Genomic DNA, 27,543 nt, shown 5'->3' on the forward strand with positions numbered 1-27,543 from the left:
CACGGGGCTCACAGTCTTAATCCCCATTTTACATATGAAGTAACTGAGGCATAGAGAATATCGCAATTATTATTAATTAGTACAGTAGAGTTAGAAGATGCCACCCCTGTCCTCAAGAAATTTACAGTCTTGCAGGGGAGAGAGGCACAAAATAATTTACAGATTAAAAAAGAGAAAAGGAAATTGATCGATGAGTAAATGCTTAAAGAATAGGATATTCATTCATTTATTCAATCGTATTTATTGAGCGCTTACTGTGTGCAGAGCACTGTACTAAGCGCTTGGGAAGTACAAGTTGACAACATATAGAGACGGTCCCTACCCAACTGTGGGCTCACAGTCTTGTAGGTTGTATAAGCCCTTGGGAAACTATAATAGAGAAAATCTTGGCTCTCAAGGAATTTACAATCTAGTGAGGGAAACAGACATTAAAATAATTATAGCTAGGGAAAGCATTGAGTGTAAGGGTATGTGCAGAGCGCTATGGGGAAGGGGGTGCGGAGGGTACCTAAGTGCTTACTGGGTAGAACTAAGTGCATAGTAAGCTTGTCATGGGCAGGGAATTTGCCTGCTAATTCTGTTGTATTGTAGTCTGCTAAGCACTTAATAGAGTGTTCTGCACATAGTAAGTGTCAAATACCATTGATTGATTGATTGACAGGCGGTGCAGAAGGGAAGGAAAATAGTATGGTGGGATATTAGTTTAGGTAGGGAAATCTTCCTGGAGGAGACATGATTTCAGCAGGGTTGATGGGGGATAGTGGGGGCAGGTGAGAGGTAGAATTCCAAGGAATGAATTACCTGAAATATTAACTTGGGAAATGTATCTTTGGCCTAGATCAAGCTTGACTAATTTCTCCTTCCTTTTGCTTGAATTTGTAGTCTTTTGATTGACATGCTTTGGTTGGTGTTCCTAGGATAATGAAAAATGTAATCATTGAAAGTTGGAGGATAAAAGAAACATACGTTCCATGTGTGGAATCACTTTGCTTGTTGCTATTACTCAGAATAATTCAGGGAATCCTCACCCAGAGATAACAGTAACCAAGTTTCATCAATCCAATCAATCAATTGTACTTATTGAGCACTTACTGTGTGTAGTGCACTGTATTAAGTGCTTGGGAGAGTACAAAACAAAAGACATGATCCTTGTCTACAGTCTAGAGGGGGAGACAGACATTAATGTAAATAAATAAATTACGGATATGTACATGGGCACATAATTGATCCATCAGTCCATCAGTGGTATTTATCATGTGCTTACTCTGTGCAAAGCACAGAAACAGTGTGGCTCAGTGGAAAGGGCACGGGCTTTGGAGTCGGAGGTCATGGGTTCAAACCTTGGCTCCACCAATTGTCACCTGTGTGACTTTGGGCAAATCATTTAACTTCTCTGTGCCTCTGTTCCCTCATTTGTAAAATAGGGATTAAGACTGTGAGCCCCCAGAGGGGCAACTTGATCACCTTGTAACCTCCCCAGCACTTAGAACAGTGCTTTACACATAGTAAGTGCTTAATAAATGCCATTATTATTATTGTTATTATTATTATTAATAAGCACTTGGGCGAATCTTTGCAAATTCAGGAGACTTGACTCTATTGGTTCTAGTCTTGGTTCCAAGATATATTTTCTAAATCTTGCCAATCGACAGTGGCTGTAGTCGCCCCACCCACTTTATCCTTATCTCCAAGAACAAGCTTAGCCAGCTCAAAGGAATCTGTGAGCTGTGAACCTCAACAGGTTCTGAATGGAATCAGATCCAGCCTTAGCCTCCTTGTGCCAGAGCAGTTAGGCCTCATCAAAAGAGCATGGATTCTAATCCCAACTGCAGCTTGGCTGCAATGTGACCTAAGGCAAATCATTTAAATTTCCTGTGCCAGTTTCCTAATCTGCAAAATTGGGCTTCAAAACCTGCTTTCCCTCCTACCTAGACCATATTCCCCCCTGTGGAACAGGGGCTGTGTCTGACATGATTATTTTGTCTCTTCCCCAACTTTTAGTACAGTGCTTGGTATATCATCATCATCAATCGTATTTATTGAGCGCTTACTGTGTGCAGGGCACTGTACTAAGCGCTTGGGAAGTACAAGTTGGCAACATATAGAGACAGTCCCTACCCAACAGTGGGCTCACAGTCTAAAAGACTGTGAGTCCATCAATCACTGGTACTCATTGAGCACTTACTTTGTACAGAGCGCCAAACTAAGTGCTTGGGAAAGTACAGTACAATAGAGTTGGTAGACCCAATCCTTGCCCCCAGGGATTTTACAGTCTTAGTAAGCGCTTAATAAATATGATCATTAATAATAATAAATAATGATAATAATCACAATAACGCCAAGGCCTGGAATTTGTGCTGGGTCCTTTTGATTGGAATTTCAGAACAAAGCCAGATTCAGTCTTGCCAGATAAATTAATTCACTCAACATCTGTAAGAAAGACAGGAGCTAACCAATAAGTGGATAGTTTCTTTCTAGAAAAAATATTCTAACAGGTAATTTGCACACAAAGCATATATATTGGTGGGGCTAAGACATACAATGGGGGAAAATGATGACATCAAATACACATTCTAAAACTTCCCCGAAGAAACAAAATGTTTCATGTGTCAGTCTTCCAATCTGTCCTATTCCCATCATCCTAAATTGAATTCCCATATTATTACCTATTTTAGTGCCAACTCGTGTCTTCGTGCTCTGTGAAATGTAGAATGAGGTGTGGATCGATGACTTCAAATATGATACATCAGGCATTGCATGAGCTAATTTCCACCAATCAGTCTATATGGATCATCTTCTCTTTGGAGTAGCATTTTAAAATAAAAGATTGCTGCCTTGTCCCCTTACCCAACAATCACAGCTCCAGCCAGTCACCTTTATTTTCCATTATGAGGAGACAGATTTCTTGCTACTGAACAACTGTTCCCGGTTTAGGACTACTTTTGGATCATTACAAATTTCCTGTTCATTATCATCTGATTTTTCCTCAACATCTGCTCACCCGGTCACCTGTTGATTGTGATTCAAGTATTCAAATTGGTCTAAAATTTACAAATTGGCCCTTCATTTCCGAGAATGATTCCAGGGTATGTAAGCCTTGATTAGCACTGTCCGATGATCAAATCAGCGTAGGATGTATTGGGGTCATTAGATAGAACAGTACCTCATAAGTCCCCTGTCACAAGTTGGGGCTTGTGGAAGCCATTTTGTTAAGCAGAGGCCTAGTGACAGTTTTATTTATATTAATGTCTTCCTCTCCCTCTGGACTGTAAGCTCGTTGTGGGCAGGGAATGTGTCTGTTTATTGTTATATTGCACTCTCCCAAGTGCTTAGTGCAGTACTCTGCTCACAGTGAGTGCTCAATAAATATGATTGACTCACCGACTGACTGTTGGAGCTCCTCACTCCCTGTGGACATGATACTTCATTCATTCATTCAATTGTATTTATTGAGTATTTACTGTGTGCAAAGCACTGTATTAACGCTTGGGAGAGTACAATAAAACAACGAATTCTCTGCCTGCAGTGACTTCTGCCCAAACTGATATTTACAGTCGAATGAATGATATTTGGGGCCGTTCAATAATGACAGACTCTCCACGATTGGAATTGGCAATACTCATCTCCCCAAAAGTGAGAAGCGTTTAGCTGTTATGTACATATACATCTATAACTTGTACTTCCCAAGCGCTTAGTACAGTGCTCTGCACACAGTAAGCACTCAATAAATACGATTGATGATGATGATGATGACAATTCATCGATTTAATGTCTGTCTCCTCCTCTAGTCTGTAAGCTCCTTGTGTGCAGGGGTGGTCTTTACCTACTCTTTTGCACTGTACAGCCCCAAGCCCTTAGAACTGTGCTCTGCACACAGAACTCAATAAATATCATTGGTTAATTGATAGATTAATACTGGGAGATCTAGTTTAAAGCAAACAACTCCGTTATACTCCACCAAGTGCTTAGTACTGTGCTGTGTGCATAGGACATGCTCAATAAATAAGATTGTTTGATTGACTGAAGGTAGAAAGGTGGCATCTTTATTGAATTAAGGGAGCATTTAATAATAATGGTATTTGTTAAGTGCTTACTATGTGCCAAGCACTGTTCTAAGTGCTGGAGTAGATACAAGGTAATCAGGTTGTCCCACGTAGGGCTCACAGTCTTCACCCCCATTTTACAGGTGAGGTAACTGCGACACAGAGAAGTTAAGTGGCTTACCCAAAGTCACACAGCTGATAAGTGGCAGATCCAGGATTAGAACCCACGACCTCTGACTCCCAAGCCCGTGCTCTTTCCACTGAGCCATGCTGTTTAAAGCTCCTCCTCTGACTCCCATCCTCTAACTCTGAGAGTCCTTCAAGGCTTAGTTCTGAGACTCCTTCTATTCCCCTCCTACACTACTCTCTTGGAGAACTCATTCAGGAGAAGCAGCATGGCTCAGTAGAAAGAGCCCGGGCTTTGGAGTCAGAGGTCATGGGTTCAAATCCTGGCTCCACCAAGGCTCACTGCTGATGCCTTGGCCAAATCCCCTCTTTGGGGTGGAAATCCCTCCCCTTCAAATTCAACAGACCACCACTTTCCCCATCTTCAAAGCCCTACTAAAATCATCTCTCCTCCAAGAGGCCTTCCCTAACTCCTCATTTCTCCACCCTATTCATCCTCCCTTCTGCTTTGTCTATGCACTGGGTTTGAAACCCTTAAGCACTTTGATAGTTACCCCACCCCCAGTCCCACAGCACGTATGTACAGTCTTATCCACCATACTAGCTCTCTTCCTCCTTTCAAAGCCCTACTGAGAGCTCACCTCCTCCAGGAGGCCTTCCTAGACTGAGCCCCCTTTTCCCTCTCCTCTTCCAATCGCCCCCCAGCCTTACCTCCTTCCCCTCCCCACAGGACTTGTATATATTTGTACATAATTATTACTCTATTTTACTTGTACATATTTACTACTGTATTTTATTAATGATGTACATATAGCTGTAATTCTATTTATTCTGATGGTTTTGACACCTGTCTGCATGTTGTCTGTCTCTCCCTTCTAGACAGTGAGCCCATTGTTGGGTAGGGACCATCTCTATATGTTGCCGACTTGTACTTCCCAAGCACTTAGTACGGTGCTCTGCGCACAGTAAGCACTCAATAAATATGATTGAATGAATGAATACACTATTGATTTTCCTATCTTAATTTATTTTAATGCCTGTCTCCCTCTAAGCTGTAAGGTCCTTGACAGCAGGGATTGTCCCTACCTATTCTATTGCATTTTGCTCTCTCAAGTGCTTAATACAGTGCTCTGTAACTAGTAAGCACTCAACAACTACTATTGATTGATTGAGCATGTTTTAGTGAATCCTGAGAGTCAATGCAGTTCAACCCTTTACTGTTTTGTTCTCAGGGGCTAAGTTTATCAATCGATCAATAAATATATTTATTGAGTGCTTACTATGTGCAGAGCTCTCTACAAAGTGTTTGGGAGAGTGCACTATAACAGAATTAGCAGACACTTTCCCTGCCTAGAATGAGCTTACAGTCTAGAGGGAGAGACAGACATTAATATGAATAAATAAGTAATTTATAATATATCATTTAAAAGTGCAGCAGGGTTGGGGGTGGGGAAAATATCAAGTGTCCAAGGGTCATAGATTGAAGTATATAGATGATGCAGAAGGGAGAGTGAGCCGAGGGCTTAACTGGGGAATGGTCCTTGGAGGAGATGTGAACTTAATAATGCTTTGAAGGATGGGAGAGTGAGGTTCTGGAATATATGGAGCAGAAGGGAGTTCCAGGCTAGGGGGAGGATGTGGGAAAAGGGTCAGTGGTGAGATAATAATAATAATGATGATATTTGTTAAGCACTTACTATGTGCAAAGCACTGTTCTAAGTGCTGGAATAATGGTGGCATTTATTAAACACTTACTATGTGCAAAGCACTGTTCTGAGCGCTGGGGAGGTTACAAGGTGATCAGGTTGCCCCAATGGGGGCTCATAGTCTTAATCCCCATTTTGCAGATGAGGTAACTGAGGCACAGAGAAGTTAAGTGACATACCCAAAGTCACACAGCTGACAGTTGGTGGAGCTGGGATTTGAACCCATGACCTCTGACTCCAAAGCCCGTGCTCTTTCCACTGAGCCACACGATAGACAATATAGGGGCCCAGTGAGTAAGCTGGCGCCTGGGGAGTAGACTTGTGAGACTGGGCTGTAGTAGAAGATTAGTGAGGTGAGGTAGGATGGGGCGAGCTGATTCAGTGCTTTAAAGACAATGGTGAGGAGTTTTTTTTGTTTTGTTTTTGATGCGGAGGTGAATGGGCAGCAATTGGAGGTTCTTGAGGAGTGGGAAGACATGAACTGAACATTTTTGTTGATAAATGATTCATGCAGCAGAGTGAAGTATGTATCAGAGTGGGGAGAGAGTGGGGAGAGACAGGAGGCCAGGAGGTCGGCGAGGAGGCACATGCAGTAGTCAAGATCGCTAGGATAAGTGCTTGGATCAACATGGTAGCCATTTAGATGGAGAGGAAAGGGTGGATTTTAATAATATCATGAAGGTAGAACTGACAAGGTTTGGTGACATGTTGACTAAGTGGGTTGAATGAGAGAGATGAGTCGAGGACAATGCTGAGGTTATGGGCTTGTGAGTTAGGAAGGATTGTGGTGTTTTCTACAGTAATGGGAAAGACAGCTGGGGGACAGGGCTTGGATGGGAAGATAAGGAGTTCAGTTTTGGAAATGTTTAATTCATTCATTCAGTTGTACTTATCAAGTGCTTACTGTGTGCAAAGCACTATACAAAGCTGTTGATTTTAACTGTGGTGATAATTGAGTATTTAATTGAGATGATAGGTCTATTTCTCAAACAGCTAATCACTCAGTGGTCTTTATTGAGGACATACTGTGTGCAGACCCTGGTTCTGGGCAGATGACAGTACAATGGAGTTGACATAGTCATAAGCTTGGTGCCCTTTTACTCCCAGCTAAGGATGTTGTGTTCAATTAGGTTCTCCCGCTGTGGAATTAGGGGCTCAGGAGCCTTCCTTTAGGGGAGGCAGAAGGCAATGCAGCCTCGCTGGAGGTTCCAGATCATGCAGGGGATTGCTGTTCCAACCCCACCTCCATCTGCAGAAACTAGCCAGCCTGGGACAGTCTCCCCACACCAGGAACCAGCCAAGCCACGGAAGATCTCCTCAGTATCCTTGCATGCTGTAGCAGTCCCAGGCAGGCCAGGAAAACCCTGCCACACCAGGAATTGGAGACTCCAGTCTTGGGGACCCTGGCCTCTGAGGGTCGTGTGCTAAAGGCTCAGATAGGCAAGATAGGACATTTTATATAGGCCTGAAAGTCAGAAAGATTTGGGTCCTAATCCTGGCTCCTCCACTTATCTGCTGTGTGACCTAGTGCAAGTCACTTAACTTCTCCATTCCTCAGTTCCCTCGTCTCTAAATAATAATGATAATAATAATAATAATAATGGAGTTTATTAAGCTCTTACTATGTTCAAAACACTGTTCTAAGCACTAGGGAGGATATAAGGTAATCAAGTTGTCCCACGTGGGGCTCACAGTCTTAATCCCCATTTGACAGAGAGGCACAGAGAAGTTAAGTGACTTGCCCAAAGTTACACAGCTGACAATTGGCGGAGCGGGATTCAAAACCATGACCTCTGACTGCCAAGGCCATGCTCTTATGGGCATTAAGACTGTGAGACCAATGTAGGACATGGACTATGTCCAACCTGAGTAACTTGTAACTACCCCAGTGCTTAGTACAGTGTCTGGCACATAGTAAGCACTTAACAAATGCCATTAAAGAAAAAAGTCCTGCCAGCTTGGAGGAGGTGTCAGGATCTTCCCAGAACCATCCCCTCTCCCCCCATGCCTGGATCCCCAGGGGTGCCTCCCTCTAACAGGAATCCTCAAGTGGGAGAAGGAGAGGGTGTGAGACAGTTTCCCCGCTGCAGGAAACTGCTGAGGAGTTCCCTCCTTGGAAATTGGACTTTGTTCTCCCCACTGAGCAGAAGACAATCAGTCAGGCTCAGAGTGCTGCTTTCATGGATCTGGCTCCACTGACACTTCCCTAAAGCATCATTACAAATATTCTGGGCTTTAGGAGAAGCACTGATCAAACTCAAGCCATCCCCTCGCTATAAATCTGCACATTCAATATTCATATTGAATAGTGCTCTCCTCCTGCCCCTCGTCATGGCAATCGTTTCAACACCAATCCAAGGTCTTTTGATGTTTTCTATTTAATTGGGCAATTTCTAACCTGTCTTCTTTTTCTCTTCCTTTTCCTTCCATGTGGCCTTTGGTACAGCTGACCATCTGGGGATTGAATTTATGGGTAAGCCTTCATCACTCCTCTCTTAATGCTCTGAAACATCGGTTCCTCCAGCACCCTGGTCTGCTACAGAGTTTGCCTGTGTTCTATGTGCCTGATTAATGGGATTTCATGCCGTTACAAATAGATCAATTTTTTTTCATGGGCTTTTCGTTTAGTGAAATGGTTGGAGGTTAGGGGAGGGAGGTTGGCACGGGGACAAGCCAATGGTTGTCAACACACAGCATTTCAAGCTCCATTACTTCAGTATGGCCTCAGTTTCTTTGCCTTCCCTTTGGTTTATCCTGTGCTAAACAATTAGTTTTTTGAACATCTTGTTGGAAAATCTCTTGTGTCTGTTTACATGAGCTTTTGTTTCCCCAAGAGAAATTCTAGTTCTGTTTTCTTTGCCTCTTACCATGCTTTGATTAAAAATGCAGCCGGATGTTCTTAACATTGTGATGGGTCATTCTTGCAGTGGGTCATATGGTCTACAGCTGCTGGTTACTACAAACATGAAAGGCAATAAAGGCCACGTCCATCATTACCCTGTGGAGTAATAAGAGATGGGTTCTCTAGCATGAAGTAGGTATTTGGAGAGATGATTTACAAAGGATTCCATCACAGTCTTATTTCATTGATTATTTGTGGGTAAATTTTTAATGTTGCAAATGGGCATCGAAGGGGGATTATATCCTCTTTGCCTTTAGATATAGATGTTTTATGGAGGGACTTGAGGGAAACTGGGAGACACAAGAGCCAGTGAGTGTGTTTAGAGGGCTGTAAAGCCCAAAAGAAAATATCTGGGGAATAGGTTTTATGCTTATCTTAGTGAGTGCAGACACCCCAGATGCTTCCTTCCCTGCTACTTCCCCTCACACAGTCCTGGCTCCCTCTTCCTACAGTGCCTGCTTCCCCCTGCTCCTTCTGCTCCCTCTGCTCTTCCCATTCCCCCTGCTCTTTGCTTCCTTTTCCTCCCATGCAGCCATTGGTACAGCTGACCATCTGGAGATTGAATTTATGATTAAGCCTTCATCACTCATCTCTTAATGCTTGGAAACATCAGTTCCTCCAGCACCCTGGTCTGCTACAGAGTTTGTCTCATGCTCCCTCTTTTCCCCTATTCCATCACCTTGCCCCCTTCTACCATACCTCACCACTTTCCTATTACAGTCCAGCCCGCACACTTCACTCTAATGCCAACTGACTCACTGTATCTCAGTCTCATTTATTTTCCACCAACTTCTCACCCATGTCCTGCCTCTGGCCTGGAACTCCTTCCTCATCACGTTCAACAGATGATCACTCTCCCCACTCTTCCCACCTTCAAAACATCTCCTCCAAGAGGCCTTCCCTGACTAAGCTCTCATTTTCTCTTTTCCCACTCCCTTCTGCGTCACCCTTGCACTTGGATTTGCACCCTTCCCCTCCTTCAGCCCCACAGCACTCCAATCAATCAATCAATCATATTTATTGAGTGCTTACTGTGTGCAGTGCCGTGTATTAATCACTCCGAAGAGTACACTATAACAAAGTTGGTAAACACGTTCCCTGCCCACAATGAGCTTACAGTCTAGAGGGGGATATGTATGTAAACACCTATGTACATATCCTTAATTTATTCATATTAATGCTTGTCTTCCCTTCTAGACTGCACATTTGTTGTGGGCAGGGAATGTGTCTACCAACTCTGTTATGTTGTATTCTCCCAAGCACTTAGTATAGTGTTCTGCACACAGTACTCCCCCAAGTAGAGTGTTCTGGACATAGTTAAGTGCTCAATAAATGCAACTGATTGAATGATACTCCTTCTGCTCCCCCATTCTCCCTGTTAGTCATGCTTCCTTTGCCCCCCTCCTCACTGTTCTCCCTTTTCCCCCAGCTCCTCTTGGTTTTTCTGCTCTTCTTGCTCTGTTGGGGGGTCAGTGGACAGGACTGGTTTGCCTCAAACAGAATGAAATTGGCTTCCCTAGTAGGGATCCAGCTGTACATCAGGAAGGAGAAATGCTCCTCAGAGACTCAGAGTGTAAAGGAAGATGTCAGCTTCTTGATAGTGGGTCTTGATTTCATGCCTACAGAAAGGCCTTAGAAAAAAAAGACTAATGACACCAGGAGAATATGAACTCTGGGGAAATAAAACAAATGAGGACAAATAAACCCAGAAGCTGGTCTGTGTTCCTTGCTAAACTGACTGTAAGACTCATGTGGGACAAGGAGTTTGTATAATCAGATTACACTTATCCAAGTGCTTATTACAGTGTTGTCACATAATATGCTCTGCACAAATACCACAATTCTTATGGTTATCATTATTATACTGACTTTCACCAGAATTCGTTTTAGTACACTTGATGATTCCAGCAACTGTCAGCATACAGAAGGATTCTGTACTAGTGGTTTCATTTGTGAGGCTTCCAAAATAGTAATACAGTATGTATTTGCATGTATAGATAGATGTGTGCATGCATAGGAGCAGTGTTACCTAATGGAAACAACGTGGGCCAGAAAGTCAGAGGACCTGGTTTCTAATCCCGGCTCTGCCAGTTGCCTACTGTGTGACCTCATGAAAGTCACTTAACTTCTCTGGGCCTCAGTTTCCTCAACTGTAAAATGAGGATTCAATACCTGTCCTCCCTCCTACTTGAGTCCCAGGTGGGACAGGGACTGTGTCTGACCTAATTATCTTGTATTTACCCTAGGACTTAGAGCCCTAGACTGTGAGCCCGTTGTTGGGTAGGAACCATCTCTATACGTTTCCGACTTGTACTTCCCAAGTGCTTAGTACAGTGGTCTGCACACAGTAAGCGTTCAGTAAATATGACTGAATGAATGAACGAATGACCATGCTTGACATATAGGAAGTGATTATCAAATATAATAATAGTAATAAAAATATATGGTCATTTCAACATATTGTACACTGTTCTCCTAAATAACTGGACAAAAGGAAGAAGAATTAAAAGCAAACAGGTATGCTAGCAGGATTGCTGACAAATCAAGGGCAGATGCCTGAAAGTCACTGAGCAAGTCTTTTATCTGAGGGAAAACTTTGTTCTCATCTAGAGACTTACTCTCCAGGATCCAAACCCACCTCCACCCCCCAAAAAAATATGCTTGCCTGGTTCAACCCCGCAACTTTGCCACTGATGCCTGTGAACACCCATGAGATTGGCAAGGCAAACTGAAAGTCAAACAGTGGTATTTATTGAGTGCTTACTGTGTGCAGAGCACTGTTACTAAATGCTTGGGAGAGTACAATATGACAGAAGTGGCAGACCTGATCCCTGCTCTCTAGGAACTTATGGTCTAGTCAGGGAACCAATTGTTAAATAACAGATGTGTCTTCAGCATGGTGGTCACCAATGCTCTGGCAGAAGGGGACAGAGGCCAAGACCCTGCTGCCATGTTTCTCCTCATGGTAGGTTTCTGCTGGCCTGGTCTGATACAGAAGTGACAGAGCGGGAAAGGAGAGAGAGGGGGATTGGAAAGAAATGGAAAAAAGAACAGAATTGTCTGAGGAGGGTTGACAGGACAACCCTAGCCTCTAGGCACTCCAGATATCCTGACAGTAACAATGGCTGCAATATTATTACGGTGTTTGTTATTATGTGCCAAGCATCATTCTTGGCGCTAGGGTAGATAAAAGGTAATAAGCTAGGACGTAGTCCCTTTCCCACATGGGGCTTACACTCTTAATTTCTGTTTTACAAGCTGAGGTGATTGAGGCACAGAGAAGTTAAGTGACTTGCCCAAGGTCACACAGCAGACAAGTGGCAGAGACACGATTAAAACCCACGATCTCTGACTCCCATGCCCATGCTATTGACACTAGGCCTTGCTGCTTCTCAATATCTGCTCTTTCGATCAAACGATCAATCTATTAATCAGTCAATCAATACTGTTTGCAGTATACTGTATGTAATGTTTAGGAGACAACAGAAGCAAATGTCAAAGTACCTGTCTTCAAAGGGTTTATAATCCAAGGAGGGAGGCAGGCTGATATCCCCCTCAAGACTGTGAAATTGTTGTGGGCAGGGAATGTGTCTGATGTTATATTGTACTCTCCCAAGCATTTAGTACAGTGCTTTGCACACAGTAAGTCCTCAATAAATACAATTAATAATAATAATAATTATCTACAAATAATGGGATCAACAAGAAGAACAAGGAAAAGGCTGATTGCCGCAAGGTTTGGAAAGATGAAATTGATGAGTAAATGAGTGAATAAAATGGTGTTTGAAGATTGATATATCTTCAACAATGCTGAAGATGCTTGAATATATATGCAGTGCTATGGAAAGCTGTTGGGGTCTTGTGGCTAGTATGTTGGGAATTAATCAGGAGGATTGCAGGAAGGATTTGAAATTGTGGTGTAGATTCATTCATTCATTAAATCGTATTTATTGAGCGCTTACTGTGTGCAGAGCACTGTACTAAGCTCTTGAGAAGTCCAAGTTGGTGGCATATAGAGATGGTCCCTACCCAACAGCGGGCTCACAGTCTAGAAGGGGGAGACAGACAACAAAACAAAACATATTAACAAAGTAAAATAAATAGAACAGCAAATATGTGCAAGTAAAATAAATACTGTAATAAATCTGTACAAACATATATACAGGTGCTGTGGGGAGGGGAAGGAGGTAGGGCTGGGGAGATGAGGAGGGGGAGAGAAAGGAGGGGGCTCAGTCTGGGAAGGCCTCCTGAAGGAGGTGAGCTCTCAGTAGGGCTTTGGAGGGAGGAAGAGAGCTAGCTTGGCGGATGTGCAAAAATATGGAACGCTTCACGAATTTGCGTGTCATCCTTGCACAGGGGCCATGCTAATCTACTCTGTATCGTTCCAATTTTAGTATATGCGCTGCCGAAGATCTGGTGGATTTAAAGGGAGAGGGCATTCCAAGTAGGGGTAAGGGGTTGGAGGTGAGAGAGTTGAAAGGGCAGTAAAGTTAATATGCTAGCTTGAGGGGGAATGACAAAGTTATGCAGAAAGAGCATGGCCCAGTAGAAAGAGCTCAGGCCTGGGAGTCAGAAGACCTGGATTCTAATCCCAGCTCTACCACTTGCCTGTTGTGTGACCTTGGATAAGTCACTGGACTTCTCTGTGTCTCAGTTTCCTTACCTGGAAAATGGAGATGAATTACCTGTTCTCCCTAATGCTTAGATTGTGAGCCTAATGGGGACAGACTGTGAGCCCGTTGTTGGGTAGGGACCGTTTCTATATGTTGCCGATTTGTACTTTCCAAGCGCTTAGTACAGTGTTCTGCACACAGTGAGGACTCAATAAATATGATTGAATGAATGACAGGGAGTACATAGGACAGCCTTTGGCATAGTAAGTGCTTAACAAATACTTGTCATTATTAGTTATGTAAGAGAAGCAGTGTGGCTCAGTGGAAAGAGCCCGGGCTTTGGAGTCAGAGGTCATGGGTTCAAATCCCTGCTCTGCCAATTGTCAGCTGTGTGACTCTGGGCAAGTCACTTAACTTCTCTGGGCCTCAGTTCCCTCAACTGTAAAACGGGGATGAAGACTGTGAGCCCCCCATGGGACAACCTGATCACCTTGTAACCTCGCCAGCACTTAGAACAGTGCTTTGCACATAGTAAGTGCTTAATAAATGCCATCATTATTATTATCATTATTATTATTATTATTATTAAGGAGGAAGCTGGTAGAGAGCCTTGAAGACAATAGTAGGAAGTTTCTGCTCATGCAGACAGAAATGGAAAACTATCCCTGGCTTTGGAGGGGTGGGGGGACAGAACACAGGACCAGTAAACCTTACCCACAACAGGTCCATAACCATATCCCAATTCTAATTACCCAACCCAAGCTGCAATTTTTGCTGTGATTATCTATGAATTAGGTGGGTAAAATGCAGGTATGCAAGTCCCTACACTCATTTTGGAAATATGACCTATGATTCAGTTCCCAGCCTGCCACAACAGGAGGGGGTTAGTGGAGATAATGGTTCCAAACTCAAATGACTTCCACCGAACCTTGGGAGGCTGGTTGCAGTGCCCAAGAGAATGCCTTGGACTCTGAGCCACAAAGAACCTGGTATTCTGCCCTTCTAACAGCACTCCACTGATTTTTGTTTTCCTTCAGTGTATTTCTCCTTATCTTTTATGTCGCTGTAGTGTTTTATTGCTTCATCACTCCTAATATATCCATCTCTCCCTCTCCCATTTATATTCATACATTGCTAGCCTCTTGAGGGCCAGGGTCTGTCTCTAATTCTCACCTCTGTATTCTTTCCCAGCAATTAAAACAATACTCCGCACACAGTAAGTGCTTAATAAATACTTTTACTATTATTTCTTTGTGACAACTAGGGACTGGGACTAAGAGGATGGAATGAGATCTTTAGAAAGCCATTCATGAAACAGCATGGCCTAGTGGGAAGAACACAGGCCTTGGAAGTCAGAGTTTTGGCCTGGGTTCTAATTCCACTCCACCATCTGTCTGCTGTGTGAGCTTGGGGAAGTCACTTAACTTCTCTGTGCCTCAGTTTCCTCATCTGTAAAATGAAGATTCATTACCTTTTTTCCTTTCTACTTAGACTGTGAGCCTCATGTGAGACAGGAACTGTGTCTGACCTGCTATCTTATATCTACCTTATATCTTATATCTTATATCAGCACTTAGAACAGTGCTTTGCACATAGTAAGCGCTTAATAAATGCCATTATTATTATTATTATTAATCTACCCAAGTGCTTAGTATAGTGCTTGGCACATAGTGAGCGCTTAAAAAATAAACGCCACATTTTTTATTATTATCATTATTTTGGTCAACGCCAAGCAGGTGAGAGATTAGCTAAGGGACACATGGTCTGAAGAGTATATGGGGTGAGCTGCATTTGAAAGTGCATTATTTATAGGCTAAACATGTTTATTTGAGAATTACCTGGCCAGCTGGTCAGCTATTCCATCACCTGAGGGTTTGCCTGCAATCTCTTCTTTTATGGATTGCTTTATACAAATGCACTGTTTGTCATAAATTTCTGAAATGGTTCGTCTGTGGGAGAGCTTTGTAAAGGTGCACTGCTATTCCAAATAGAGATCCATAACCCATAGGGAAATTTGAGGAATGGACAAAAGAACCTGTATACCAAATCTATAAATTCTCACTTGACTGCAATATATGGAGTTAGCTTTGTTGATGGAATTTCTTTAGATTAATGATTTCATTGGTTTTGACTTTCATTGTGATAATTAAACAACACTTATTTGTATAAAAAGTCATGATTGAATTCTGGTATGCCAACAAAATTCATGGAAGGATTAGGAACTTCAGAAGAGAAAGATTTTACAAGCTAATGGGCGAGAAAGTCTGACAAGGTGAAAACACATAATTCTTACAAGACTAAGAACAAACTATAATGACATAAAGATCAAAACCAAAGTAGGCAGTTATAAATGAATTAAATAAACAGATGTAAACAAGGATGCTAAGACTGGTGAACTGGACACTCTAATTAGGCTGTTGAGGATTGACTGGGAAATACCATTTAGAGAGTAAACTTGGCTGATTAGGCTGTTGAGGACTGACTGGGAAATACCATTTAGAGAATAAACTTGGCTGATTTGAGAAGGAAAGGAGTTCTCTGCACAGGAAAGGCATGAGAACTGGATCAGAGATGGAAAACAAAATAACAAGCACCGAATAACTTAGGGGGAAGTAAGAGTGCAAGCTCCCCTCGCAGGGTCACACCTGGAGAGTTTCCAGTCTCTACTAGTCTCAACTACAGGAGGAAGAGTCAAACTGAGGCAAAACTATTACATTCCTAGCTTGGGCAGTGGCTAGTGAGTGGAAAGCAATCTGCTACAAGTCAAAACTCACCTGTGCTGGGCAGCAGCAGCATGGGAGAGAATCAAGGGTGGAGACTCAAGTTGATTGCGCATAATGAGGCAATGGTAAACCAATTCTGTATTCCTAACAAGAAAGTGCTATTTATCCACTACCAGAATGATTGCAGATGGAGGTGGGGTGTTCTGGGAGAGTTGTGTCCATGGCATCGCTACAGGATGGAGGCGACTCGATGGCATAAGACAAGACAAGAGTGCAGCTGGGATGTAATGAGGGAAGAGAGCAGGCAGCTAGTAGAGAACCTCTAATTGGGAATTTCTGTGTGATATGGAGAGAAATGAGTAATCATTATAGATTTTTGAGGTGGGGAGTTATACATTCTGAATAAGAGGATGATCTGAGAAGTGGTATTTAGACAGATTGAAAATGGGAGAGACAGGAGGTTGGATGCCAGTAAAGAGGCAGACACTCAGCTATAATGATGATGAAAAAGATAGATCTAGAAACTCTTGTGGAGGAAAACCAGGTAGGAATTAGGGATAGACTGAATGTGGGAGGTGAAAAACAGAGAGGTAAAAGAGAGAAGGAAAAGAGATCATCAAGCTTGTGAGCTTCTAGGCCAGCACATATGGTGGTGGTGTTGACAGTGATGGGGAAGTTGGGAGAGAAATGGGACTAGGAGGAACAGTGAGTTCTGTTCATATGTTGAGTTTAAGGTGTTGAGGTATATTTAGGTGGGAAAGTCCCAGAGGCAGAAGGAAATACAAGTGTGTTAGGTAAATGAGAATTCAGGGCTGCCTAGGTTGCAAAATTATCAGCACAGATAAGCTTTCTGAAGAAGACAGATGAGCTCCCTGAGAGAGTGAGTGCAAATGGGAGACAAGTAGGGGACCTAGAACAGAAATATGGGTGTTCAACAGATTTAGCGGGTGAGAAGTGGAAGAAGAGCTGGTAGAGGAAACTGAGAGGAGCAGACAGAGACATAGATAACAGGTCATATACTATTTCTAGCAAACAGAAAGTGTGGTCAAGGGTGCCCAAGAGTGCTGAGAAGTCAAAGAGGATTAGGACAAAGTAGAGCTCATTGGTTTTGACCAAGAGGTGGTCACTGAGTTTGTTCTCAGTACAGGGAAGGAATAAGAACCAGATTTCAGTAGGTCAAACTGAATGTTGGGAGAGAGGAAGGGCAAGCAGTGGCACCCAGAAATGAAGTCTCTAGTGGTCCTATACCAATTTCAGAGAAAGGATTTTTTCTTCGAATGATTTGATTTGGAAGATGATCATGGAGCCATTTCATTATCAAGAATTCATTTCTGAAACACCAAAAGCAAAAAGAGACTGCTTAGGTTCTACCTTCATGGTACTTGAACTGATCTAGAAAAGGGAAAGAGAGAGAGAGGGAGAGAGAGAGAGACAGAGACAGAGACAAAGACAGACTAAACAAGAGAAAAGGGTAGCAGCCTGGAAGAGGAAAAAAAAAATAGAAGCTAAGATGAACCTCTTAATCTCTCTTCTCCGTGCCAGCATCAGACTGGTTTTATAGCAAACTCATTCTGGCTATTTGGGCCCAAATCATCTTTCATTTAATCAATTGTATTTAATGAGGACTTATTGGGTGCAGAGCACTATACTAAGAGTTCAGGAGAGTACTAAACAACAGTGATTATAGAGACATTCCCTGCCCACAAGACACTTACAGTCACATGTGGTTCTAATGGCTCATGGGAGAAAATTGTTCCTTACCTAGGCTTTCTGGAAACTAAGGAGTTTTCATGATAAATAGAAGGGATGGTGTTTGCACCACTTTTCATTTTTCAAAATTTCTCATCCCCCAAGTCATGTCCCTGTCTAGTTCCATGTTGGATTCCCCGCTGTAAATCCCATGCAACAAGCTGAGTTGGATAGCCTAGGGATTGTTTGGATGAATTTATTTCTGACCTTACAATTAAAAAGGTATTGTACTGACTGTGGGAGATTGCTTTCAAAGTAACTTTGAGCCGATAGGAAATTAGCAAAAACCACAGAGTGCTATTTTGGAGAAAGGCTGTGGAAAATTTCACCCATTTCTGCACATCTCCCATCATATACAGTTGGTTGATCTTGTTCCAAACCAGCAATGCGGAAAGTGGACAAGCCAAAAAACTGACAGAGAGTCAATGTGCAAAGAATCAACTTGATGATAATGATAACTGACCCACAGGGCTGTAATACTGTTTAAAGGAAGTTGCAACTTTCTCTGAGGTATGCTCTTCAACATAATTTTCAGACATCTAGCAGAAACCAAGAGCATCGTATTTGAGTGAAAATGATCATTTCCTAATGTCCACTGCCCCATCTGCCAGAACAACCCAGGAGCAGTGTGGCCTAGTGGAAAGAACTCAGGCCTGGAAGTCCGAGGACCTTGGTTCTATTCCTTGCTCTGCCAGTCGCCTGCTTTGTAAACTTGGACAAGTCACTGAACGTCTCTGTGCTTCAGTCTTCTCTTCTGTAAAATGGAGATTCATCAATACCTCTTCTCCCCCCGCTTAGCCTGTGAGTCCCATGTGGGTCCCTCCCTCCTGGGCCATAAGAAGAGGTAGCACAGGTTTGCTAATTTCCTGCTGCTCTCCTTATTTTGAGGGGTCACGGTTAACCATAGTATGAATTCTGGAATGGCTCTGGGGAACTGGCGTTTTGCTGTTCAGAAGAGAAGTCTAGGTGCGGGGGCAAACAAGAATTCCTGGTATTAATTTGATGTTAAAGTGTGTACAGTTTGGATTCTCTCCTCCTGTTCATTACCAGAAAAACAGATAATTTAGTATGCCTCAGTCTTTCCCACTTTCCCCTGACTGGGAGATCTCGCTGAGGTTTTACAGCCTAATGAGCCACTGTGCAACTCAAGGCAGAAAGCAGGCTGCATTATCTCAGACCAGGGCTCTTGATTTGTGGGAATGGCAAAGTGAGTTGCCTGAGGGAATATCCTCAACAGCCAATCTTGTGAAAGTGAAAAGCAGGGCTCAGGGACTTGTCTTACTAAAGGGCAGCTTAACTTTACACCAGACTGGGAGGAACCTAGAGGAAGAATGAATGTTCCACAGCTTCAGAACTGGAGGACGGGCCCAATCCAGGAGAAATCTGTTCAAGGACAGGTAAGGGCTTTGATGACAATGTAAAATGCTTTTGTAAATGACAATCTAAGCATGAGGAATGTGTTTCAGTGCAAATAGTTTATTCCCTTAACCACCTTCCCCTCTGCATAACTGTATTTTCACTATCCATAATCTATTTTAATGTCTGTCTTCCCCTGTACACTGTAAACTCCTGTGGGCAGGGAGTCCATCCACCACCTCTGTTGAAATGTACTCTCCCAAGAGTTTAATACAGTGAGCTGCACTCAATAAGCACTCAATAAATCCCATTGATTTTTTGAGTGGCTTTCACAGTACCCCTTGCACTCCCTCATCCCCGACAGTCATTTCCCACCAGGATAGTGAATATGACAGGAGACAAGGCAGGCGGGGACACAGCATTTTGTGATGTGGACAGCACTTAGTACGGTACTCTGCGCACAGTAAGCGCTCAATAAATACGATTGAATGAATGCTGAAAATCCAACTGGAAAATCCCAGCAGGGGATTGTGCAGAAGGTTTCTATCAGCAATCAAAGATGAAGTGTGCAAGCCTCATTTCAGTCAGAGAAGGTCCAGCTTATCTTTTTGGCTTCATAAACGGCGTCATGGGCCTGGGAACCAGGGATATGACTTGCTGTTTGTGGTGAGGAAAGAGCTTGCTTCTGCAAACCAGTGGACCTGGGTTCTAGTGAGAGTGGTTCATGCTGAGCACCACTGGGTTCAATGCACTGTACTGCGTGCTTGGGAGAGTACAACAGGAAGAGACAAGTTCCCTGCCCATGAGGAGTTTACACATTAATGGGGCAGTCTAGTCCTGGCTCTGGTGAATGCCATCTGGAGCTATGCCAAGTGAAGAACCGCTGAAGTGTGAAAATAGACAAACCTAGCAGGTCCTCACCATACCTTGTCCTCACTGTACCTCGTTCTCGCCTGTCCCACCGTTGACCCCCGGCCCACGTCCTCCTCCTGGCCTGGAATGCCCTCCCTCCACACATCTGCCAACCTAGCTCTCTTCCTCCCTTCAAAGCCCTACTGAGAGCTCACCTCCTCCAGGAGGCCTTCCCAAACTGAGCCCCCTTCTTCCTCTCCTCCTCCCCATCCCCCCCACCCTACCTCCTTCCGCTTCCCCCCCTTAGAGAAGCAGCGTGGCTCAGTGGAAAGAGCACGGGCTTTGGAGTCAGAGGTCATGGGTTTGAATCCCGGCTCCGCCGCATGTCTGCTGTGTGACCTCGGGCAAGTCACTTAACTTCTCTGAGCCTCAGTTACCTCATCTGTAAAATGGGGATTAAGACTGTGAGCCCCACGTGGGACAACCTGATCACTTTGTATCCCCCCAAGCGCTTAGAACAGTGCTTTGCACATAGTAAGCACTTATCAAATGCCAATATTATTATTATTATTATTATTATTATTATTCCCACAGCACCTGTATATATATTTGTACAGATTTATTACTCTATTTTACTTGTACATATTTACTATTCTATATATTTTGTTAATGATGTGCATCTAGCTTTATCTCTATTTGTTCTGACGACTTGACACCTGTCCACATGCTTTGTTTTGTTGTCTGTCTCCCCCTTCTAGACTGTGAGCCTGTTGTTGGGTAGGGACTGTCTCTATATGTTGCCAACTTGTACTTCCCAAGTGCTTAGTACAGTGCTCTGCACACAGTAAGTGCTCAATAAATACAACTGAACGAACGAATGAATTCTGAAAAATAGTTGGATAAGCTGAGTGGTGATTCTTGGGTCATATGACTCTGCAGCAGCCTATGGCACTGTTCTGCAGACACCTCGGTCACAGATGGTGCTGCATGAAAACTAAACCTTCACGTGGCCTTGGCCACGTGTGCTACCTCTGCCCACTTTCCTATGACCCAGAGGGAATATGACGTGTATAAAAGAGAGTGCTACCACTAGAGAAGCAGCATGGCTTAGTGGAAAGAGCACAGGCTTTGGAGTCAGAGATCATGGGTTCAAATCCCGGCTTCTACAATTGTCAGCTGTGTGACTTTGGACAAGTCACTTAACTTCTCTGAGCCTAAGTTCCCTCATCTGTAAAATGAGGATTAAGACTGTGAGCCCCACGTGGGGCAACCTGATCACCTTGTATCCCCTCAGCACTTAGAACAGTGCTTTGCACATAGTAAGTGCTTAACAAATACCATTATTATTGTTATTATCATTATTATTCAATTCCTGTGTCCAAGTTCTCAGCCCCAGTGTCTCAGTACAAAGGCTCCATTCACCATTCTCCTCCAGACTGTAAGCTTCTCGTGGGTAGGGATCATACCTACTAATTCTATTGTATTTTACTGTCCCAAACGCTCAGTACAGTGCCCTACACAGTAAGCTTTCAATAATTACACTGATAGATTGATTGGTTCTTGGCAAGAAACTCCATCTACCCTCAACTACGACTACCTTTCCACCAGACCACATCTTAGGACCACCCAGCTGGTGAAAAGTCCAACACCAGCAATGGCTGCGGAAGGCCTCACTGAAGACTGAAGCAGCTTCATGGAGGAGAAGAACCACAGTTCCTGGCAGAAGGTGATTCTAGAACATTTACAAATTGCATGGAATATAGAGGGATTTAGTTGTCATTAACTTGCTTTGTCCTCATCTAATTTTAGTTGTCCCAGGGGCCATGAATTAGGGTTTTTCACCTCAGAAATCTGGCCCTTTCAGAGAAGCTTGCAGATAATCCAGATGATATTTTTATAGTAGGTGTCCCTGAGAACATGCATCTGAATAGCTGGAAGTGTCTGGCATCTCTAGGATACAGTGCTCTGCACACAGTAAGTGCTCAATAAATACGATTGAATGACTCTAGTGGTTGGTCCCTACTTCTTCAGATGCCTGTCCTAATGGGGAGGGAAATGGATACCTGTCACAAGGGATTTCCAGACGCTCACTGAGGGGTGACTGGGCTATGTGCATCCATTGCTGTATCCCATTGACCTGGTCTCTCCACCTCATTATTTCTACTGTTCATGCTCTTGTTTTCCTTCACAGGGACAGTCAACCACACTGGCTGGAACCACGAGGAGCTCAAACAATGTCTGTGGTTCTGAATCTAGAGAGGCTACCTGACACAAGAGAAGGCAGTGGAGTGGTCACTTACAAACCCCACGGTTTTGTCTGGGCTTCTCAGGGCTGACCAGAGTCTGGTACCCCCACCAGTTTTCCTGTAGATGCTGCTGAGGAAAATATTGTGAGTCCCCTGAGGGCCAGGATCCATGTCTAATTCCCACCTGAGTATTCTCCTCCAGCCCCTTGGTATTGTGTTCTGCACCAAGTGCTTAATCAGTACTATCATTATTGCCAGGGGAGTACTAACAGGATGGAAAGTGGGCTCTACTGATTGAACAGTCTCTCTTCACATTATACTCTTTTCCAAATGAAGACCACTCTTCCCTCCACCCCTCCCTCAGTACTTATGCATATATCTGTAATTTATTTATAGTAATATCTGTCTTCCTCTCTAGCTTGTTGTGAGCACAGATTGTGTTTTCCACCTCTGTTGCATACAATTCATACAGTGATCTGCACACCGTAAATGCCCAATAAAGACCACTGATGGATTGACTCCCAATTTATTTGTTAGCACTTTGAAGGCAGGGTCACGTCTTCTATTGAATTTCCCCGAGGATTTAGTACGGTGCTCTGCAAACAGTAGGCACTTAACAAATATTATCGATTGGCTGATGGAAGGCCAGCTGAGGTTCCTTCGCAGAATGCGGAAAGAAGAGGAAACGGAGCCGAAAGGAGGTGGGCAAGATCGAAGGGACGGCAGTACATACGTCATCTGGGGAAGGAGTATTTGTTTCATGAGGAAAACAGCCAGAAGATATGACTCCAGTGTAGAATGGAAGATGCTCTTCTTGAATCCTGGGATCATGGACAGGAAGGGTCACACAGAGCACAGTGGTTACTGCTGTCATTACAAATTACACAGTATTTGTTTCCTAGTGAGTTAAGATTGCTTAGTTTATAAAATATGGATGTTTTGGGAAATGAATGTGGCACTGTTAACTTAGTTAATCAACTTTAGAGAGAGAAAGTACTGCTGGTGTTCCAGAAGATTCAGTTCCCGGCAATATTCATGAAGGAAAATTGCCTGCTACTCATCTTTATCTGTTTGCTGTCCTTAAACTCTCCTATTATTGGAACTGCCAACTTGAGCACACGCCTCAATAAGGTTGATTTCTGTTAGGGAAAGTTAAGGCTTCCAATCAGATTTAGATAAAAGATACTGAATTGTAGAAGTGTTTTTAATGCAGTTATTAAATGCACTCAGTTCTGCCAGAATATGTGTTTTGACATCATTTGGTCTGGAATGCAACAAAGCAATCAGGTAATGTTCTTCCCACATGAGCCTGCCTGGTATACTATAACGTGAGTTGTCCCTTAATGCAGGGATCTGCAAGAACACAATCCCCACAATATGTGTTCCGTGTTGTGTGTGTGATGGTTCTAGTTAGCCTAACCCAGACTCTAAATCTGTCCAAGCTGCAGCAAGGTAGACTGACTGCCTGTTGATTCTGAGCTTTTCTCTTTGCAGACTCCTTGTGCCTCCCATGTTATTAACGTTATAATTATTATTATTATCATATTTGTTAAGGATTTACTAGGTGTCAAGCACTGTTCTAAGGTACATGTTACTCAGGTCAGACACGGTCCCTGACTCACATGGGGCTCACAGTCTAAATTAAGCTCTGCTAAAATCTGGGTTTTCATTTCAAAATAGCACAGTGGAAGATTTAGGGAAAGTTCTTCCCATAACATGTCTGTTCTGATACAACATGATCTGCAAAAGTTGGCACAAGTAAATTTGGTGCAGAAAGACTATTCTCCTGCAAATTAGGAAACTTGTAGATTTCTTGAGACTTTGTAGAATGAAGGTTTTTATATAAATGATTCACACTGGGTTCAAAGATGACTTTTCTGGCCAAGAGATATCTGTCGGTGTGGGTAAATGTCTGCTTGTGTTTCTCCTTGAAGATTATAATTTTGGTAATGTCGTTAAAATGTTAGCTCCCTGTGGGCAGAGGAAATACCTTGTGCATATGTTGTTATTCCTCAAGCATTTAACACAGTGTATTGCATGCAGAAGGCTCCCAGTAAATACCAGTGTTGTTAATATTATGGTGCCATCATTGAAGTTCTGTGGCATATCTGCTATGTTTCACTTGATGAGGAAGTTAAGAATTAAGTCCCCTTTATGTTGGTAAATTCCCCCGTTAATAATTTATTTTAATGTGCATCTCACCCTCTGGACTGTAAAAGCTCCTTTTGGGCAGGGAAGTGTCTATCAACTCTACAGTGTCATTCTCTCCTAAGTTTCTAGTACAGTGTGCTTGGCAATCAGTAAGCACTCAGTAAAAATCTTTGCTGAATTGATTGATTAAATTTCTGCAGGAATGTCATTGGACTCAAAGGGCTTAATTAATCAAGGCCACTATTTTTCATGGCCTTGATGCAGATGCAACTTCCTCAAAAAGTGGCACTAAAATCATGTTGTCTTGGTTTCTGCATCTCAAAGGGCTTCCTCCTTGATGGTAGAAACCCTTGTCCGTGAGTTTGTAGGGTGTTCTTTAAATGTAATGGGGATGGATCTGTTTGTCTTCTTCAGGGTTGTTGTGGTGATTTCAATGGGACCAAGTGCTCAGTGCTTAGAACAGTGCTTGGCACATAGTAAGTGCTCAACAAATACCACCATTATTATAGATAATTTTTAGTGATGAATAAATCAGCATGGATCAGTGGAGAGAGCCCGGGCTTTGGAGTCAGAGGTCATGGGTTCAAATCCCAGCTCCTCCACCTGTCAGCTATGTGACTTTGGGCAGGTCACTTCACTTCTCTGTGCCACAGTTCCCTCATCTGTAAAATGGGGATTAAGACTGTGAGCCCCACGTGGGACAACCTGATCACCTTGTATCCTCCCCAGTGCTTAGAACAGTGCTTTGCATATAGTAAGTGCTTAATAAATGCGATCATTATTATTAGTAGTATTAAATGTCCTGGGCTGATGGTCATTTACATCTCTGGATCTCTTCAGTTTTGTTATCTCACTACTGGTTGATCTGTACATCCCATAGCAGGTTTATTTTAGCTTCCCTTGTAGTTTTCTTCTTTTTCATTTCCCTGTTCCCTAGTGTCTCTGTTGATGAAGTGTTGAAGCTTGTTTTGCTTTGATGCAAGTACAGCCATCCCTGTTATAACCATTCTTTTCTGATAGCACTATTACATTAATGCAGATATTACGATGATCTCACACTTCAAAACAGACTTCGAAGTGTACCTTGTCTTTAGCCCTTCCCTTCCCCTCCCTTCAAAGCATTCTGAGTGACTTGATAGGGTGATTAGAGCCCATTACAACTTAGGATCAAATAATGACAACATATCTATTTTGCATAGATAATGGAAGTATAGTTAGTTCAGGTTGCCTTTTGCTAAATGAGAGGTGAAAAATAACCCATTGAAAATTAAGCCCAGCTCTAATATATGTTTTAGTTTCAAAATAAAACAGAGGAAGAGTTAACACAATTGTGTTCTGATATAACGCTATCTGCATGTTGCCGCAAGTAGATTTGGTGCAGGAAAGTTACCTTGTGCACAGTCACGTGACATCGGTCTAGGTGTAATGCTGCTACCAGAAGCAGCGTGGAAGAGCACGGAGTCAGAGGTTATGGGTTCGAATCCCGAATCTGCCACTTGTCAGCTGTGTGACCTTGGGCAAGCCACTTAACTTCTCTATGCCTCAGTTACCTCATCTGTAAAATGGGGATTAAGACCGTGAGCCCCACCTGGGACAACCTGATCACCTTGTATCCCCCCAGCACTTAGAACAGTGCTTCTCACATAGTAAGTGCTTAAATACCATCATTATTATTATTATTATTACCATCCCCAGCCTCTGCCTCAGCCTTGCTGAATGGAACCAAGTTTTGTGTTTCTTTGCACTGTAGTAAAGTAACATAATCTTCCATATGGGAACATATTTACACTGCTCCTTGATATTGTAACTACATTGTGTTTTTGTCACTATTTTAAAATGTACTTCCATTGCTTTGGTTGGTTTTCATTGATTGTGGGAAAATGCATGAATCCATTTTACATCGTGTCCTTTGGAAAATAAACTTTGTCTATTACTTAGCACTCTATCATATTGGGAAGCAGCATGGCGAAGTGGATAGAGCCCAGGCCTGTGAGTTAGAAGGTCATGGGTTCTAATCCTAGCTCTGCCACTTGCCTGCTGTGTGACCTTGGACAAGTCATTTAACTTCTCTGTGCCTCAGTTTCCTTAATTGCAAAATGGGGATTAAACAACAATAATCATAATTATGGTATTTGTTAAGCACTTACTATGTGATAGGCACTGTACTAAGTGCTGGGGGGAGGGGATACAAGCAAATCCCTGTCCCACATAGGGCTCACAGTCTTATTCCCCATTTTACAGATGAGGTCACTGAGGCCCAGAGAAGTGAAGTGACTTTCCCAAGGTCACACAGCAGACAAGTGGCAGAGCTGGGATTAGAACTCATGACCTTCTAACTCCCAGGCCTGTGCTCTATCCACTTCGCCATGCTGCTTCCCATTCTCCCTCCTACTTGGTGTGCTCCATGGTGGGACAGGGACTGTATCCAGTCTGATTCACTTGTATCTTCCCCAGTGCTTAGAACAGTACATGACACATAGTAAGTGCTTAACAAATGCTATTTAAAAAACAAAAGATTAGGAGCTCTCCCCAGGGTATAGCAATAGTTTTAAAATCTGAATCATTTTCATTTCCATTAAGTCAGTCTTGATGTTGTTTCCTTGCCACATCCCTGATGGAATCTCAGAGAAGTGTCCATTCGCTGTTCATGTGGTTCCTTTTTTAAAAAAAATGATATTCATTAAGCACTTACTATGAGCCAGGCACTGTACTAAGGGCTGGAGTAAATACAAGCTAATCAGGTTGGACAGAATCTCTTTCCCACATGGGGCTCACAATCTTGATCCCCATTTTACAGAAGGGGTAATGGAAGCACACAGACAATAGAAATTAAATGATTTGCCCAAGGTCATAAAGCAGATATGTGGTGGAGCCAAGATTAGAACCCAGGTCCTTCTGACTCCCAGACGCATGCTGTATCCACTAAGCCGTACTGCTTCTCAACTTATAGTTAAGGTTCTGCATTTGGGCCAATTCACTCATTCATCCATCCAAAGTATTTATTGAACATATACTGTGTGCAGAGCACTGCACTAAGTGCTCGGGAGAGTACAATACAAGAGAGTTGGCAGACAGG

General features: G+C 43.0%; 1 protein-coding gene and 1 non-coding gene across 2 annotated transcripts in view; one reads left to right on the plus strand and one right to left on the minus strand.

Annotated features, from left to right (window-relative positions):
* Positions 1 to 27,543, plus strand: part of NRG3 (neuregulin 3) — a 1,039,421-nt gene that overhangs the window by 904,457 nt on the left and 107,421 nt on the right. Inside the window, exon 4 of the mRNA XM_038743407.1 lies at positions 8,322 to 8,348. Within this exon, the coding sequence (XP_038599335.1) occupies positions 8,322 to 8,348 (27 nt within the window). The remainder of the gene's footprint in view (positions 1 to 8,321; positions 8,349 to 27,543) is intronic.
* Positions 13,089 to 13,191, minus strand: LOC119926349. Its single transcript, XR_005450234.1, has one exon. It is a non-coding gene; the product is annotated as a U6 spliceosomal RNA (small nuclear RNA).

The sequence above is a fragment of the Tachyglossus aculeatus genome, chromosome 3, assembly GCF_015852505.1.
Source record: "Tachyglossus aculeatus isolate mTacAcu1 chromosome 3, mTacAcu1.pri, whole genome shotgun sequence".
In the NCBI taxonomy this organism is placed as follows: Eukaryota; Metazoa; Chordata; class Mammalia; order Monotremata; family Tachyglossidae; genus Tachyglossus; species Tachyglossus aculeatus.